This window comes from Eschrichtius robustus, chromosome 3 (genome assembly GCF_028021215.1).
Source record: "Eschrichtius robustus isolate mEscRob2 chromosome 3, mEscRob2.pri, whole genome shotgun sequence".
NCBI lineage: Eukaryota > Metazoa > Chordata > Mammalia > Artiodactyla > Eschrichtiidae > Eschrichtius > Eschrichtius robustus.
This window is the reverse complement of record NC_090826.1, coordinates 7,922,203-7,939,260: the sequence shown is the minus strand read 5'-3', so window position 1 is coordinate 7,939,260 and position 17,058 is coordinate 7,922,203. Positions and strand designations below refer to the sequence as shown.

The window sequence follows — 17,058 nt, the reverse complement described above, 5'->3', positions numbered from 1 at the left end:
CGACAAGTCTGTCGGACCTAAGCCTTCAGACCCAGATGCAGCCCCCAAAGCAGGGCTCTGCCCGGGGCCAAGCCTGCTTCCCTGCGACGCTGTCCCAGCACCTGGACCGTGTCCTCACCCGGGGCAGCTGGTCCCACTGTTCTTTGTTCTTCATCTCTTCTTGCACTTCGTGGATCCGCTTCAGAGACTCCAGGCTTTCATCGAGCAAAAATGTTGTGTCGTTTATCAGCATGTTTATATAGCGGACAAACTGCTTCCCGGAACTAAAAAGGCAATTACACGGTACATGGTCACACATTTCCCTGGAGCGGAGGCGCGGCTCCGGTGCTGCAGCCCCACATCTCCTGAGACCTTGTTATTCTTCTATATTAATTGATAAGCTCATTCCACCGATGTGCTACAGCCACCCTGCACGGTTCCCGAGAGCCGAGTCCTGACTTTCTAGAGTTCTGCGAGCAAATTCCCTTGGTAGCTCAAATTTGGCAACAGTGGCGGTATTTACACCCTGGACGATCAGCAAATGCTGATTTTTTTTTTCCCCCTCCAGAGAGTGGATTTACCAGCACTCCCCGGCTCATTCCCTCAATAATTTTAAGTAGAGAAAACACTCTTCCAGACTAGAAAATATGCTTAAACTCCCCAACATATAAGGAAAGCACAAATACCCACATATAAGAGGTAAGAGAACTCCCGATACAGTTCTTCTTTATTATAAAGAAAGACACATTGAAGAAAAATTGGAAGCTGTAATACTGATAAAGTAGGATATTAACATACTTTACAGAAACAGAAGCTTCCAATCTCTGCAACTGTCCTGCATATCCTATTATAATGGAGGGACTTGCTGGTGAGCTGAGATGGCTTGGCCCACCTGTTAAGACTCTGTACCTGCCAGATTAGTAGAGACAAGAGGAGCTACACTTCAGGATCTACTGCTGGGTGACCAGAGGGCAGTGAGCCCATGCCGGGGGTTGGGGGAAGAGAAGTTCCTGTGAACAAGGGCAGAGGCCTGGATTTCAGGAGCATGAGAAGTTCAGGATGAACACTCCTAATTAGCACCGTGCAGATCAAGCCGTGGGCCTGCCTGGTCTCCTAAGCTCATGCCAAGCTTCTTTTGTTGGAATGTAATTCTGATGACAAGAGCAGTTCATGGCGATAACTAACTTAAAGAGATTACTCTGCAGAAAGGTGTCTAGCAAATGGCTACTCCACTGGTCATACTTATACTGTTGACTAGTAACTCAGTAAACAAGTGACAGCTAGGCTTGATCAAAGACTGAAGGGTTGCAAAAGATCCAAGGAGATGGGATAAAATTTCTTCTGAAGAATAATTCAAGAGTTCAATATTTTCACTTACCTTTCTTTTTTGAAGCACCTTTCTTTTGAAAGTAACTTAGATGGAATTACTAATGTCCAGGTTTAAGTAGTCACCGAAATTTCAGGTTGGTAATGAAAAGCCCTTAATCAAGGTCTAGGGCCTCACTACAAATAACGTCACTTCAAGTGACAGCCTTACCCTATCTGCTTCTGAATCTGAACTTCTCCTTACATTTCTAACTCTAAACCTTGATATCATATTCAAGAGCACCATAAGATCCCACTTCAGGCATTCTGCAAATTCATTTAATACTGTAATCAGGAAACACCAAAAAACACAACACATCATTTCAGAATAGTTATAGATTCTTTCTCTATGTATACCATGACCACAGTATCTTGAAAAATCTAAACTTCAGCAATGTCTGGCAAGCACAGAGATTTAGATAACCCTACTTACATTTAGCAGTACCATCTGGAAAACTTAAGGGAGGCTGAGACCAAGCAAACAGTCAACAAGAACCCAGCTGTGAAAGTTTTTAAGTGGCCACTCTACCTGTGATTTGCAAGACAGCAAGCTGTGACATTAGGGGCCCAATACTCACTTGAACTCCTCCATAAAGGTGCCATGGTGAGCTATATTTTGCCAAAGGCTTTTAAAAATGGTGCTAATATGATAGCGAATGGTGAACTTGTCATAGAACTCGCTGGTGGCTCCGGTATGCTCAACATCTAAAGAAGAAAGACAAGGGACTGAAGCATATGTACTTTCTTTCCTTTCTAAAAGCAGTTATTGCTGCTACAATGTCATTGAATGAATAATACAAATCTGCAGAATCAGAGATGTGACAAAATTTTGTCTAGATCTCACATGGAAGGCAGAAGAGAAATTACAAGGTGGTTTTGAAGACTAAAGTTTCATAACAGAGGTCTGGCAATGACACAATAACAAAAGGAACTGGGCTGGGAAAATAGCTTGTCAACACCCATGACCAGAATCTGAATTCTCATAACTCCCCCAATTTTCTTACTAATTTATAGAAATTCCATAGAACTTTAAATGAGTATCCCTGAGCAGGAAAAAAATTGGGTTAAGTTTTGTTAAGGGCCACATACCTACTAAATGTGACTATTATTTTAAATACTTTTGTATAATTGATGTTTTAAAAGTAGAGAAAAGCATAGTAAATCTCTATGTACTCATCATTCATTTACCAATTACCATCATCCATGTATCTTTTTACATGGAACAAAGATCAAACTTAGTTATCCAAAAGACAAACAGCTTAAGCACGAGAAATTCCTGAATTCATGACAAATCTTAAAAAGAGGGAAAACTGTCAGGTAAAGACAGTAAGACTCAAGGAAAAGATAAAAGGCACCCTATAAATGCTGGTGGGGATGAACAGACAATTTGACAAAATGTATCACAAGCCATCAGTATGCCCATCTTTCTGACCCACCAATTCTATTCAAGAAAACACATGTTCAAAGACTGATCTCCAAGGATACTCATTAAAGTACTATTTATATGAAAAAAATATAAATAATCCAAGTGCCCAACAGAGAACACAAAAAGGTATTTGTGATATATTAAGTGAAAACCACAGGCTACCAAACAAAATATACAGTTTGGGTCCAATCATATTAAAAAATACACACACACTCACACACATGATATACAAATTGACTGGAAAGATACCGAGCAAAATGTTAACAGATTCTCTCTGAGTGCAGAGATTATCAATGATTTTTATTTTCTTTTTGCTATTTTCTGTATTTGCCAATGAACACTTTCTTGGGATTAAAAAGGAAAATAGTTATTTCAAGATAAAAGGGATAAGCTAAGACCTATGGTACAAAGATCTAAAAGCACTTACGTATATTCATTAGGTCAACCTTTCTTTAAGCTGAACTAAGTGTCATTTTATTAACCGTATAAAAGTATGAACTAAAGCGTGGAGGGCTGATTTAGCAGAGTCCACAGGAGAAGAACACCGGGGGCTGACAAAGAGCCTTGTCAATGCTCTAAATGGCTCATAACACCTGCACTGTATCCTGAACATAGCAGAGGCTAAGTAATGACCGTTAACTTACTACCCATCAATATACATCTCTCCCAACATTAAAAAAAAATTCATTCCTAATGTTCCCTCAAAACTGCATCAGCCCAAGTTCTAATTCTCAAGTCCTAATTCTAAGAGGCCTGCAATGAACTCTCCCTGGTAGTTGCTCCCCCGTCATGAGTCTTCTTGCTTGATTCACTAGGCTGCCCGGGCCTCAGGGCCTTTACACTTGCTGTCCTCACTGCCTGCACGCTGTGGCTGAGATCTGCTTATGGTTCCCTCTCGGGTCTCATTTTCAACATTACTCCAAAGTCATCTCCTCAGAGACCTCCCCTGACTATGCTTCTTAAAGCAGCACCAGGCCTTCCTCTCACACTCACTCTCTGGAATTACCTCATTTATGGGTTCAGTGTCTGTCTCCCAGCTAGGGTGCCTGACTGGTGAGGGCGGGGATTTGGGGTCCTCACCGCTAGGCCCTGGCAGCAACACCAAAGCTGACCCGCAGTAGGAGCTCCGTACGTATTTGTTGAATTAGTGATCGAATCTACTTGGGCTAACGCTGGCTTTGCTGATTCAGATCAGCGTGGGGAAGAGAACAGTCTTGAAGGTAAGTCTTGGTTATCAGTGTTCTTCCTGGTTCTGAGTAGCCAAGTTTTGAGAGCTGGTCCTTAAGGCACTGACTGCTGTGGTACAAATAAAATACTCTTATTTTTGAAACTCAGTTTTATTTTTGGAACAAACATTTGATCTTAAGTATCGTCTAAGCTAGAACACCCTCTCTGGGGTGTAAAAGAGAGCCTGTTCCAGAGATCAATCTCTAATTCATGTCTGGGAGTCAGCCGTGCTCAGGAGCCGGGACCTCAGTCAGCAGGACTTAACATGGATTTGATGGACACGTGGGGAGTGTCCACCATGCCCGCGGCAGGGCTCCCTTGGCGCAGGGCCCGCGGTAGCTGGAGGAGCACCTGTGCTAGTGCCCAGCTGCTGAGGCTGCCGCCGCTCACTGGCTGTTTCCCTTCAGCAAGCTTCTTGACCTTTCTAAGCTGCAGTTTCCTCATTCGTACGATGGAGATATTTATAGCACCCATCTTGAGGACTGCTGTGCGGATTAAGTGAAAGGATTAGCAAATGTTCAATAAGCAGGGGCTATTATTAGCATGGGTATCATCTAATACCCATGGACCACCACAGAGGTGGTCCAGGGCCAGAGGGCACACTGCTTGGTGGCAAGGGGGAAAGGAGAAACAACACCCGCCCACCAGCTCCTGGAATCTTACCAGTGGGGGGCCCCCCAGGCCCAGCACTGGTCTCACAGGCAAGAGGCCCAGCCCTGTTCTTTATCCCAAAGCCACAGTGACAGGCCCAGGGCACTATCTGAGTACAAAATGCACTTAACTAAATTTTTTTTTTTAATACTAACAATGCATGTTTACTGTAGAATAATTAAGATGTTCAGATAATTAAAAAAAAAAAAAACCAAAAAACTACCCACAATTCTACCATTCATAAATAACCAATTCACTGTTAATATTTTGGCGTATATTCTCCCATACTTTTTTCTGTAATATATATATGTGTACCAAAACGTGGTCATACTTGACATATTTTTCCACTACATGGCATTTTCTTTACTTTTTATTACTTAACCAAGTACTGTAAATAACACACTATTTTTCATGGTTCACATAGACCCACCGTATGGATAAACTGTAATTTACTTAACTGACCCACAACTGGCAGGAATTTAGGTTGTTTTTAATACTCTCACTGTACCGCATTATAAATACTAACACAGTGAATGTTGTTATAAACATTTATAGACATTTATATTTATTCCCACAGAATCGATTACTAGGAATGAAGTTTACATGTAAGAGGGTGTACTCATTATTTAGCTGCTGTCTCTCAGCCCCAAATCCACCCTTTTTTTTTTTTTTAAAAAAAAAAGACATTTATTTATTTATTTCTTTGGTCACGCCGGGCTTAGTTGCGGCACTGGGCTCCTTAGTTGCGGCATGTGAACTCTTAGGTGCGGCCTGCACGTGGGATCTAGTTCCCTGACCAGGGATCGAACCCAGGCTCCTGCATTGGGAGGACGGAGCCTTAACCACTGGGCCACCAGGGAGGTCCCCCCAAATCCACCCTTTACACTTGGCTTTGTGATACTGATGCTGGGACTCCAAGTTTCCCTTTGCCAGCTGGCCCCCTGTTAGGCTCGCCAACAGGGGGCGCTGCAGGGGAGCCGGAAAACTGAAGAAGGGACTTGGACCTCTCTGCTGGCTTGCTGCTCCCATCATGGACTCTCCAGCCCAGCAGCAGCAGCTGGCTCATTTCCAGCTTTGTTCCACACTCGCAGGACCAGGAATCCCACATGCCCTCAGAGACACCAGCACCAGCTGGCCAGCATGCTTCCTCAGGCCTGGGTCCCAGTTCTGTCCAAGCACTCATTTGAGGCACTAGAATCCCATAACCCCAGCCTTTTCCCTTGGTTCCCCCCGCCCTAGGGACAGATGATGGCCGCTCCCTGCACCGACAATCTGTATTACCCCAGTGTTCCTTATTTGCCTTTTCTGTCTTCCACTACCTATTTCACCAGTTCCTTATGTTAAATTCTCTCTATTAAACTAACTGGCAGGTTATCCTAACTGGGCCTTGACTGATATGGAAGATAGAAGGCTTTGGTGTGGACTGCCAATTTGCCTTCCAGAAAGGCTTTACCAACTTACATTCTCAGAGAGTTTCATAGCACTAATTCTACACACGAGCTACAGAGGAGATGAAATAGACTTTTGCAGGTTCGTTTATTTCCCTACAACCATATTAGCACTAGGTATTCCCATTTAAAAAATAAATTTAATAGGTGAAAAGCTGTACCTCATCATTATTTTAAGAAATGCAGAATTACCTTCAATTCAGCTAAGCCTGACAGGTGCAAGGGACCATACAAGGTCCCGTCCTGTACACGGGTGATGCACCACTTGTACCTGAATGGCCCACGGTCCTCTCCTACCAGGGCTAAGAGGTAAGAGGAGGACAGGAGAGCCGAGCGGGGGCCTTTTACCCAGGAGTGTTCTCTGCTGCTGCCAAGGTGAGCATGTTAACAAAACTTCAAGAGGCCCGCATACTTGTTTAAGAGGATACAGGCAGGCTTGGGGAAGGAGAGAAACTCCCAGTAGGTGACATAAGATAATAGTGACAAAGGGGAAAGGAGGTAGACAGGTTCTTGAGCCTGAGAAGCACACAGAGAGAGATGCCAGCACCAGCCCAAAATGAGCAGGAACAGGTCTTGGTCTACAGGGAAGGGATGGTTGTCACTGAACACAGAGGAATCCCCAAACCGCTGCTGCCGCCGTGAACAGCAAGGGACTGTGCTCCGGGAGGCTGGTGTTTCTTCCAAGAGCATGGCGAGTACATTCTGCTAAATGGGCGCCCAGAACGTGCTAGGTTCCATAGAAGATAAGAAGACAGACAGGGGCTTCCCTGATGGTGCAGAGGTTAAGAATCCACCTGCCAATGCAGGGGACACAGGTTCGAGCCCTGGTCCGGGAAGATCCCACATGCCACAGAGCAACTAAGCCCATGTGCCACAACTACTGAGCCTGCGCTCTAGAGCCCGTGAGCCACAACTACGGAGCCCACAAGCCACAACTACTGAGCCCGCATGCCACAACTACTGAAGGCCGTGCACCTAGAGCCTGTGCTCCGCAACAAGAGAAGCCACCACCATGAGAAGCCCACGCACTGCAATGAAGAGTAGCCCCCGCTCGCCGCAACTAGAGAAAGCCCGCGTGCAGCAACGAGCACCCAACACAGCCAATAAATAAATAAATAAATAAATAAATAAATAAAAAGAAGACAGACAACACACTTCCTTTCCTGAGAAATATACAAACTGGAGGGAAAATGTTCCATTTGTACAATCCTGTGCCTTTGGTAGAGAACAGGTGAATGGTCCCCTAAGTAACAGGCTTTATGAAAACACATTTGCAGTTCAAAAGCCAAATTAAAAATGAAAATTTGGAATACAATTCAACCAGAAGAGGAAGACCTCCTTGCAGAGTGTCTGATACATTCTCAGTCTTGTTCACCAGTGTCACCTAGCACCTAGAACAGTGCCTGGCAAATAGTAGGCACTGGATGAATGTACAGAATTAGTCAATGAGTGAAGACTCTCAGAGATCCGATTCTGTTGGTTTTTGAGTGGGGTCTTCAAGAATAAGCATTTTTAACAAGCTCCCGGTTTTACCCAGTTTTGAAACTCTGGGTTAAAGGACAGTGTTGCAAAACTAATGTTGTAAGTTAAAAGCTAAAATGACCCAGGTAGTTTCAGATAAAAACACCAACTTGATCTCAGTGTTACCCATCTGACTTTCAATGGATCCCACTGAATCATCAGGGACTAGTATGTAGAGTGGTCAGTGTAATATTTCCACAACTCAGGGGAAAAATAACCAACAGTTTATGCTCTGCTGGCAGTGTATTAGTGGGTCATACTTAGAAGCCGATGTCAGAATATTAGGTAACAGGTTTAGAACAACTTCATCCACTGGCTTTAGACGACCTTGCCCACCTGTACACAACAGGAACCTACCTGTATAAAACTTCATCAGGGAAGGGACCAACAGCTTGGTGGAGAGAGGATGGTTCTCAATCATTTCAAAAAACTTCTGGGTCCGTGGCTGAACAGCAGGGTTAGTCATAAACATGACTTCTACGAGTTTGGCCACCAGATACGGATTTCGGATGTAGTTCTGGTTACACAACATCACAACGAGGAACATCACAATATCCTGAGTACAGGGCTCATAAAGCACCTGAGGAGAGTATCTGAAGAGAGGTGAGAGGAACAGGTAGTAAAGCTCTGAGAAAACATGGGTGGATGCTGGTGTCATTAGGCAAGGAAGGGGACGAATAGGTCTAGGAGCCAGGACACGGAGTTCCCCTTAACTTGCTGAGTTTAAGGTGACTATTCCCATTACAAATAGGTAGATTTAAAACCCATTGTGTCTATTGGCCAGAGCATGTTATATTATCTTATGTTTTAGAAAATAAACCAAAGGTATGATTAAATCGTAGGTGAATTTTACAAAAGATCTTCATGGCCAAAAAGACTTTAAAAAATATTTTGATGGAGTTGTTTTCATTTTTTCAAAGTTCAAACATTGCTTATAAACTCAATCTATTTCTTTGTAAGCATTCTCTAATTTTACAATTGAGAAAAATTTTGGTACAAAATATAGAGGTGGGTATTTCTGGCTTTTGAATGTTCACTCAGATATTTATAAACGGTTTCCTCCTTGTTTCTCAGACACACAATTCGACTCACTTTTCACAGAGCACATTATTACCAGCACTGTTAATCCTCCTCTGTCTTGAGTTATTATTGGAATTGGCTGGATGCCACAGCCGGATTTATTTTTCCAGTCTCCAGGCAGCATTCGGTTAAAGCAGTGGCATTAAGATGGAGGTTCATAATATAATGTACATATTAAATATAAACACATATTAGAACTATGTAATACGTGAATGGGACTTACTGTACAATAAAAAATAAAAATTCAGCAACATCTTCTACATAAAACTCAGGCAATGCTGCAAATACCTTGGGGACATCTGAACTTAAAGGCAGTGTGACACTGTCAAAGAGAAAAAGTACAGGTTACAAAATGAAATCATGACACATCAAACTACAAGGAATATTACACTACCATTACAAGTAAGTGTTTCATCTGGAAAAAGCTCTCATTCTATAATACAACTATGTAAAAAGTGCACAGGCAAAGAAACTACAACCAGAAATGAACAGGGAATAATGAAGACAGGGATAGGCTAGGGTGGATGTGAAACGTTTTTGTTTTTCCTTTTCTTGATTTCTTGATTTTTATTTATTGCATTAAGATTAATGCAATAAATGTGAAGGAAATAGAAGGGTCATGTTTGGTCATCTTATGGAACTCAAACTGTTTGAGACAACAGAGCTACACGTGTACTTTAAATACTATTGGGTTGGCCAAAAAGTGCCTTCGGTTTTTAAGTAAAAATAAAAGACACATTTTTCATTTTCACCAAGAACTTTATTGAACAACGTCTTCACCCTTTTGATCCACTACCTTCTGCCATTTTTCAGGCAACTTCATAATTCCATCTTCCCAAAACTTTTTATCTCTTTGAGCAAAGAACTGTTCCAGGTGCCTTTTACAGTCTTCCAGGGAATTGAAGTTTTTTCCATTAAGAGAATTTTGTAAAGACCGAAATAAATTCAAATCCAAAGGTGCAATGTCTGGTGAATATGGTGGATGAATCAGAACTTCCCAGCCAAGATGTAAGAGTTTTTGCCTGGTCATTAAAGAAACATGCGGCCTTGTGTTATCCTGATGGAAGATGATGTGTTTTCTGTTGACTAATTCTGGACACTTTTTATCGAGTGCTGCTTTCAGTTGGTCTAATTGGGAGCAGTACTTGTTGGAATTAATCGTTTGGTTTTCCAGAAGGAGCTCATGACAGAGGACTCCCTTCCAATCCCATCATGTACACAACATCACCTTCTTTGGATGAAGACCGTCCTTCAGTGTGGCTGTTGGTGGTTCATTTTGCTTGTCCCACGATCTCTTCCATTCCACATTATTGCACAGTACCCACTTTTCATCGCCCATCACAATTTGTTTTAAAAACAGAACATTTTCATTATATTTAAGTAGAGAATGGCATTCGGAAATACGGTCAAGAAGGTTTTTTTCGCTTAACTTATGTGGAATCCAAACATCAAAGCAATTAACATAACCAAGTTGGTGCAAATGATTCCAACGCTTGATTTGGATATTTTGAGTATGTCGGCTATCTACCACATGGTATAACGTTGATTGTTCTCAGTTAATGGTTCTCACATGTCTTGATTTGATCTCCATCAACTTCAACTGGTCTACCCGACCGTGGAGTGTCATCCAGTGAGAAATCTCCAGCACGAAACTTCGCAAACCACTTCTGACAACATTCGATCAGTCGCAGCACCTTCTCCATACACTGCACAAATCTTTTTTTTGCGTTTCAGCTGCGTTTTTACCTTTCTTGAAATAATAAAGCATAATATGCTGAAAATGTGACTTTTTTCCTTCCATCTTCAATATTAAAATGGCTACACAAAAATTCACCAATTTTGATGTCTTTTTTTAAATGCACGCTGATATGACAGCTGTCACATACAACCTAACAAAATTGTTTCAAATGAAGTTAAAGAAAACTAAGTGCTACTAGAGCCATCTTACGGAAAAAACTGAACAAACCTTTTGGCCAACCCAATATTTTCCACTCCTGCAAGGGGCTTGGGCCAACCTCACCAACATCGATGATCCTGAGATTTCATAATAACCGTAAAATAATAACAAATAAAACAATAATGGCTGCCTGGAGGAGCTGTCCAGGTGATGATAAAGAGATCAAGAATGTTCTCAGCTCATTCTCTGAATTGGCTAGGGATCTGTCTGGACCCAGTGTCTAGGGGGACCTAATATCCTGTTAACTCCAGCGTTTAGCTTCCAATTTCCTTTTCTATCAAAGATTTTATAGCCAATGTTCCAAGAATATAAAATGGGAAACAGTCTCTTCAGCAAGTGGTGCTGGGGAAGTTGGAGAGCTGCATGTAAATCAATGAAATTAGAACACACCCTCACTCCATGCACAAAAATAAACACAAAATGTCTTAAAGACCTAAACATAAGACATGACACCATAAAATCCTAGAAGAGAGCATAGGCAAAGCATTCTCTGATATAAATCATACCAATGTTTTCTTAGGTCAGTCTCCCAAGGCAATAGAAATAAAAACAAAAATAAACAAATGGGACCTAATCAAATTTACAAGCTTTTGCACAGCAAAGGAAACCATAAAAAAAGACAAATGAAAAGACAGCCTATGGAATGGGAGAAAAGTATCTGCAAATGATGCGACAGACAAGGGTTTAATCTCCAAAATATACAAACTCATACAACTCAACAACAAAAAAAAAATCAAACAACACAATTGAAAAATGGGCAGAAGACCTTAATAGACCCTTCTCCAAAGAAGACATACAGATGGCCAGTAGGCACATGAAAAGATGTTCATCATTGCTAATTATTAGAGAAATGCAAATCAAAACTACAATGAGGTATCACCTCACACAGGTCAGAATGGCCATCATTAAAAAGTCTACAAATAACAAATGCTGGAGAGGGTGTAAAGAAAAGGGAACTCTCCTACGCTGTTGGTGGGAATGTAAGTTGGTGCAGCCATTGTGGAGAACAGTATGAACATTCCTCAAAAAACTAAAAATAGAATTACCATATGATCCAGCAATCCCACTCCTGGGCATATACCTGGACAAAACTATAACTCAAAAAGATACATGCAGCCCTATGTTCACAGCAGCACTATTCACAATAGCCAAGTCATGGAAACAACCTAAATGTTCATTGACAGATGAATGGATAAAGAAGATGTGGTACATATATACACAATGGAATACTACTTAGCCATAAAAAAGAACGAAATAATGCCATTTGCAGCAACATGGATGCAACTAGAGATTATCATGCTAAGTGAAGGAAGTCAGAAAGAGAAAGACAAATACCATATGGTATCACTCATATGTGGAATCAAAAATATGGCACAAATGAACCTATCTACAAAACAGAAACAGACTCACAGGCATAGAGAACAGATTAGTGGTTGCTAAGGGGGAGGGGGGTGAGGAAAGGAAGGATTGGGAGTGTGGGATTAGCAGATGTAAACTATTATATATAGGATGGATAAACAACAAGGTCCTACTGTATAAACACAGGGAACTATATTCACTATCCTGTGGTAAACCATAATGGAAAAGAATATTAAAAAAAAAAAGAAAAAAGAAAAAAAAAATTAAAAAAAAAAAAAAAAGGGGCTTCCCAGGTGGCGCAGTGGTTGAGAATCTGCCTGCCAATGCAGAGGACATGGGTTCGAGCCCTGGTCTGGGAAGATCCCACATGCCGCGGAGCGGCTAGGCCCGTGAGCCACAACTACTGAGCCTGCGCATCTGGAGCCTGTGCTCCGCGGCCAGAGAGGCCGCGATAGTGAGAGGCCCGCACACCGCGATGAAGAGTGGCCCCCACTTGCCGCAACTAGAGAAAGCCCTCGCACAGAAACTAAGACCCAACACAGCAAAAATAAATAAATAAATAAATATATAAAAAATTAAAAAAAAAAAAAGAAAAAAAGAATGTCTATATATGAGTAACTGAGTCACTTTGCTGTACAGCAGAGACTGGCACAACACTGTAAATCAACTCTACTTCAATTTAAAAAAATAAATAAAAGCGAGGCTTTCCTGGTGGCGCAGTGGATAAGAATCCGCCTGCCAGTGCAGGGGACACGGGTTCGAGCCCTGGTCCGGGACGATCCCACATGCCGCGGAGCAATTAAGCCCGTGAGCCACAACTACTGAGCCCACATGCCACAACTACTGAAGCCCGCGCGCCTAGAGCCCGTGCTCCACAACAAGAGAAGCCACCACAGTGAGAAGCCTGCGCACCACAACAAAGAGTAGCCCCCGCTCGCCGCAACTAGAGAAAGCCCGGGTGCAGCAACGCAGACCCAATGCAGCCATAAATAAATAAATAAATAAAAGCAAAAACAAAAACACCCCAGAACAACAAAAAAAAAACCCCGAAGATTTTTTTTTTAAAAAAGAGATTGGAGTTTATTTATTTATTTATTTATTTATTTTTGGCTGTGTTGGGTCTTTGTTTCTCTGCGAGGGCTTTCTCTAGTTGCGGCAAGCAGGGACCACTCTTCATCGCAGTGCGCAGGCCTCTCATTATCGCGGCCTCTCTGGTTGCGGAGCACAGGCTCCAGACGCGCAGGCTCAGTAGTCGTGGCGCACGGGCCTAGTTGCTCCGCGGCATGTGGGATCCTCCCAGACCAGGGCTCGAACCCGTGTCCCCTGCATTGGCAGGCAGATTCTCAACCACTGCGCCACCAGGGAAGCCCCACCCCCGAAGATTTTATAGCCAGTTTTTAAAAAGCACTAGGTCAAAATTAATTTAATAGGTGTTGACAGTCCCTTATTACTGTAACTAATTCCAAGGAAAATATTTACTTACTTCTTTACTTTTTTCCCCAGGCCGCGCAATGCGGCATGTGGGGATCTTAGTTTCCCAACCAGGGGTCGAACCCATGCCCCCTGCATTGGGAGTGTGGAGCCTTAACCACTGGACTGCTAGGCAAGTCCCCGAAAATATTTATTAATATTACTACTTTCTATATAAGTACAACGTGGAAATGAATTCTTAATAACGTAAGGGTCTTGGTTTCAGGTATCGGCTTTGAGGAACAATAAAGACAGCACAGCCTGGTGCGTGGAGCCGGGGTGCAGAGGGCGGAGCACACTCACGTGGGATACGCGGGGTCCAGGATGCGGAGCAGCAGCTGAATGAGAAGGCCGTAGAAATGCAGACATCTTCTCAGGAAGCCCTCGTCAAGCAGACCAGCGTCAGCACAGGCCTTGCATCGTACCAGTTTCTGCGGAAGCAGGTATGTCCCCGCCCATAGATTAGTTGGCGGCTAAGTACCTGCAGCGTGATTGGGCAGGGAATGGGCAAGGAGATGGGAAATCTAGCCTCTAGGGCTTCAAGAACTTCATTGCTAACTGCCTGTAAGATGCTGGTCATGTCTCAAGAGCTTTCTCTGTTCTAAGAGAAAGAAAAGGCATGCCATGCGAATCACTGGGCACAGAACCTAGCACACAGTTAGTGCTGAGAAAGGTTAGGTGGTCACTGCCATATTCAAATAACCTGATGGGGGAGGCCCTTTGGAAGTCAGGGATGGTTACTGAGAAGAGCCAGACAAATCCGCATCTCAATTCCAGGTCAGCACTGAAAAGCTGCTCTTGGGCAAAATGCTTGTCCACCAAAGGTATAATAGCCCCCTCAGAGTATCGCTGTGAGTTTAAACACACACATGAGCACACATTGCATATGAACAGTTTATAGGCTTCTTGAAACCTATCTCTGGAGTGCTTAGGGGGTCTATAGACCCCAGAAAAGAGCCCCCAGCTTTTTCTGCATCTCAAAGAGGTCTACTGTATAGGTAAATAAAACTGAAATCTTAACTTGTACCAGAAACCTAAGTCAGGTAAAATGTCTACACATCATCCTACTAATCAACAAAAAACACGAACAGCTAACATTCAGCTTTGTAATTTGAACATAAAAATGCATAAATGAAAAATGCATAAATTTGCTGTCTGTGCTTCCCTTGTACAACCTTAGCTAGCATTTGTTTTCAGCTATGTCTCATAAGCGGAAATCTTCCCGTCTGCAGTTAGGTTCTATACGATGGATCATTTTCAATTAAACGAAGAATGAGGGGCAAAGGAAAGAGATCTTTCCACTACCACAAATCCACTTTGTCAAACATCATGAAAATGCGTGGCTGGACAAACTGGAGTTGTGTGTGTTTTGAGGTGTGGGGGCGAGGGTTAGCAGATGGGGAGGATCTTGCACAAGGCAAGGAAAGGGAGGTGATGTTCAACTGAGGATGATAAAATCCATTAAGAATTCATATTGTCATTGGCATAGGCGTAGGCATTTTCTGTCCTGAGATTTAAATAAACATAGAAACTATCCACAAGTTTTTAAATGTACCATTTTTATCTTGGGGGGAAGAGAATAATGAGAAAAACTGAGGACATTAAACTGCGCATTCAAGGCGCATATTCTGGTGGGAAAATTACTATTATGAGGCTGGTCTATAATTATCCCAATTAATGATACAAACCTTAAGCTGAGTTTTGCAGCGCTTCAGCATTTCACGGTGTCTAGCTGCCAGTGGGGAGTCTTTCCATTGGCTTTCATTGTTTTTCAAATCTTCCACAGTTCTGAAAGTAAAGACTAACAGTCAAATGAAAGAAGACACACAGATCCATCACCCACCTTATCTATTCATTTTCCCCATGTCACTGACTCTCAGACACATGTCCCCTCTCTCCCCCCATGTCAGCATCACCAAACTCAGTGGCAAGTTATGGCTAAATTGGCAGCCTTTTTCTTTCTTACTGGTACCCAACATAACGATGTCTTAAAGTGGATGGCATTTTAGATTTGATGAAATACAGTAATCATTACTTTTGGAAGGAAATACATTGTTCCCAGTTTTTCTGGGAGTGAGAAAATGCAAGGTTACTATGCCTACTCAATTACCCAAAACAAAAGGCTACTTTACTAAGGGCACTTTTCCTTCTGCTTAGAATGCTCTTCTCTGAGGTTACCTTTGCAACTTGCTCCTTCACTCCCTTCAGGTATCTCCTCAAATATCACCTGTCAGACAGGTAAAGCCTTCCCTGATCATGTAATATGCTGCATATTTTAAAGACTGGCTCAGTTAACACTATGTCAACCCTTTCTATCTATCAAAACATTGTGTAGGAAATTAGGGGGCAATAAATTCTTTAAAAGTACACTTCCTAGCGACTTCCCTGGTGGTGCAGCAGTTAAGAATCCGCCTACCAATGCAGGGGACATGGGTTCGAGCCCCGGTCCAGGAAGATCCCACATGCCATGGAGCAGCTAAGCCCGTGTGCCACAACTACTGAGCCTGTGCTCTAGAGCCCGCGAGCCACAACTACTGAGCCTGCGTGCCACAGCTACTGAAGCCCACGCACCTAGAGCCCGTGCTCCGCAACAAGAGAAGCCACCGCAATGAGAAGCCCGCGCACCACAACGAAGAGTAGCCCCCGCTCGCCGCAACTAGAGAAAGCCCGTGCGCAGCAACGAAGACCCAACACAGCCAAAGATAAATTAATTAAATAAATAAATTAAACAAAAACAAAAACTACATTTCCTAGATTCCCTTGCTGCCAGCATTTCTGCACATGACCTAGCTTCCACCAAGAGGTGAGCCCTCACTGAAGGCAGAAGTGAGTATAGTGAAGTGACAGCCACATGGTTCTTCTGGAAGCACAGCGTGGAGGGGTTTTGCTTGAGGCACTAGCAGAGGCTGAACCCTGAAGCAGCTCCTTCCTCCCAGGCCAGGTTCGAAGGAGAGCTCTGGGAGTCCTCTTTTCCAGGCGTGCCAATGATTCAATAAACCAAATAGTAGCCTTTAATTATCCTCTTTCTGCTTACCTCAGATAAAGTGGATTCCTCTGTCTACAATTGGAACGTGAATAATGGTAGACAGAATAATGCTCCGCCCCACCCCCATACAGGAAGATGTCACAGCTTAATCCCCAGAACCTGTGAATATGTTACCTTACATGGCAAAAGGAAACTTGCAGATGTGATTAAGGGTATGGAGCCCGAGACGGGCCCATATGTCTGGGTGGGCCCAATGTCATCTCAGGGTCCTTCTAAGAGAAAGAGGGAGTCAGAGTAAGAGAAAGAGTTGTGACAAGTGAAGCAGAGGTCAGAGAGAGGGAGAGCTGAAGATGAGATGCTGCTGATTTTGAAAAGAGAGGAAGGGGGCCGTGAACCAAGGAATGCAGGGGGTCTCCAGCAGCTGGAACAGGCAAAGAAAGAGATTCTTCCCTAGAGCCTCAGAAGGAATGCAGCCTTGATTTTAGGACTTCTGACCACCAGAACCCTAAGGTAATAATTTTTGCTATTTTAACTCACCAAGGTCGTGGTAATCTGTTGCAGCAGCAAAAGGAAACTAACATAATGACTA

At 43.0% G+C, this 17,058-nt stretch overlaps 2 protein-coding genes across 2 annotated transcripts in view; both read right to left on the bottom strand.

The window, feature by feature from the left end:
* Positions 1-17,058, bottom strand: part of KIF1B (kinesin family member 1B) — a 325,658-nt gene that overhangs the window by 187,939 nt on the left and 120,661 nt on the right. The window lies entirely within an intron of this gene.
* UBE4B (ubiquitination factor E4B) overlaps positions 1-17,058 on the bottom strand; it is a 112,314-nt gene that overhangs the window by 17,388 nt on the left and 77,868 nt on the right. Inside the window, exons 18-23 of the mRNA XM_068538848.1 lie at positions 15,172-15,271; positions 13,787-13,914; positions 8,921-9,019; positions 7,975-8,210; positions 1,923-2,049; positions 119-263 (exon numbers count right to left, since the gene is read on the bottom strand). Coding sequence (XP_068394949.1) covers positions 119-263; positions 1,923-2,049; positions 7,975-8,210; positions 8,921-9,019; positions 13,787-13,914; positions 15,172-15,271 — 835 coding nt within the window. The remainder of the gene's footprint in view (positions 1-118; positions 264-1,922; positions 2,050-7,974; positions 8,211-8,920; positions 9,020-13,786; positions 13,915-15,171; positions 15,272-17,058) is intronic.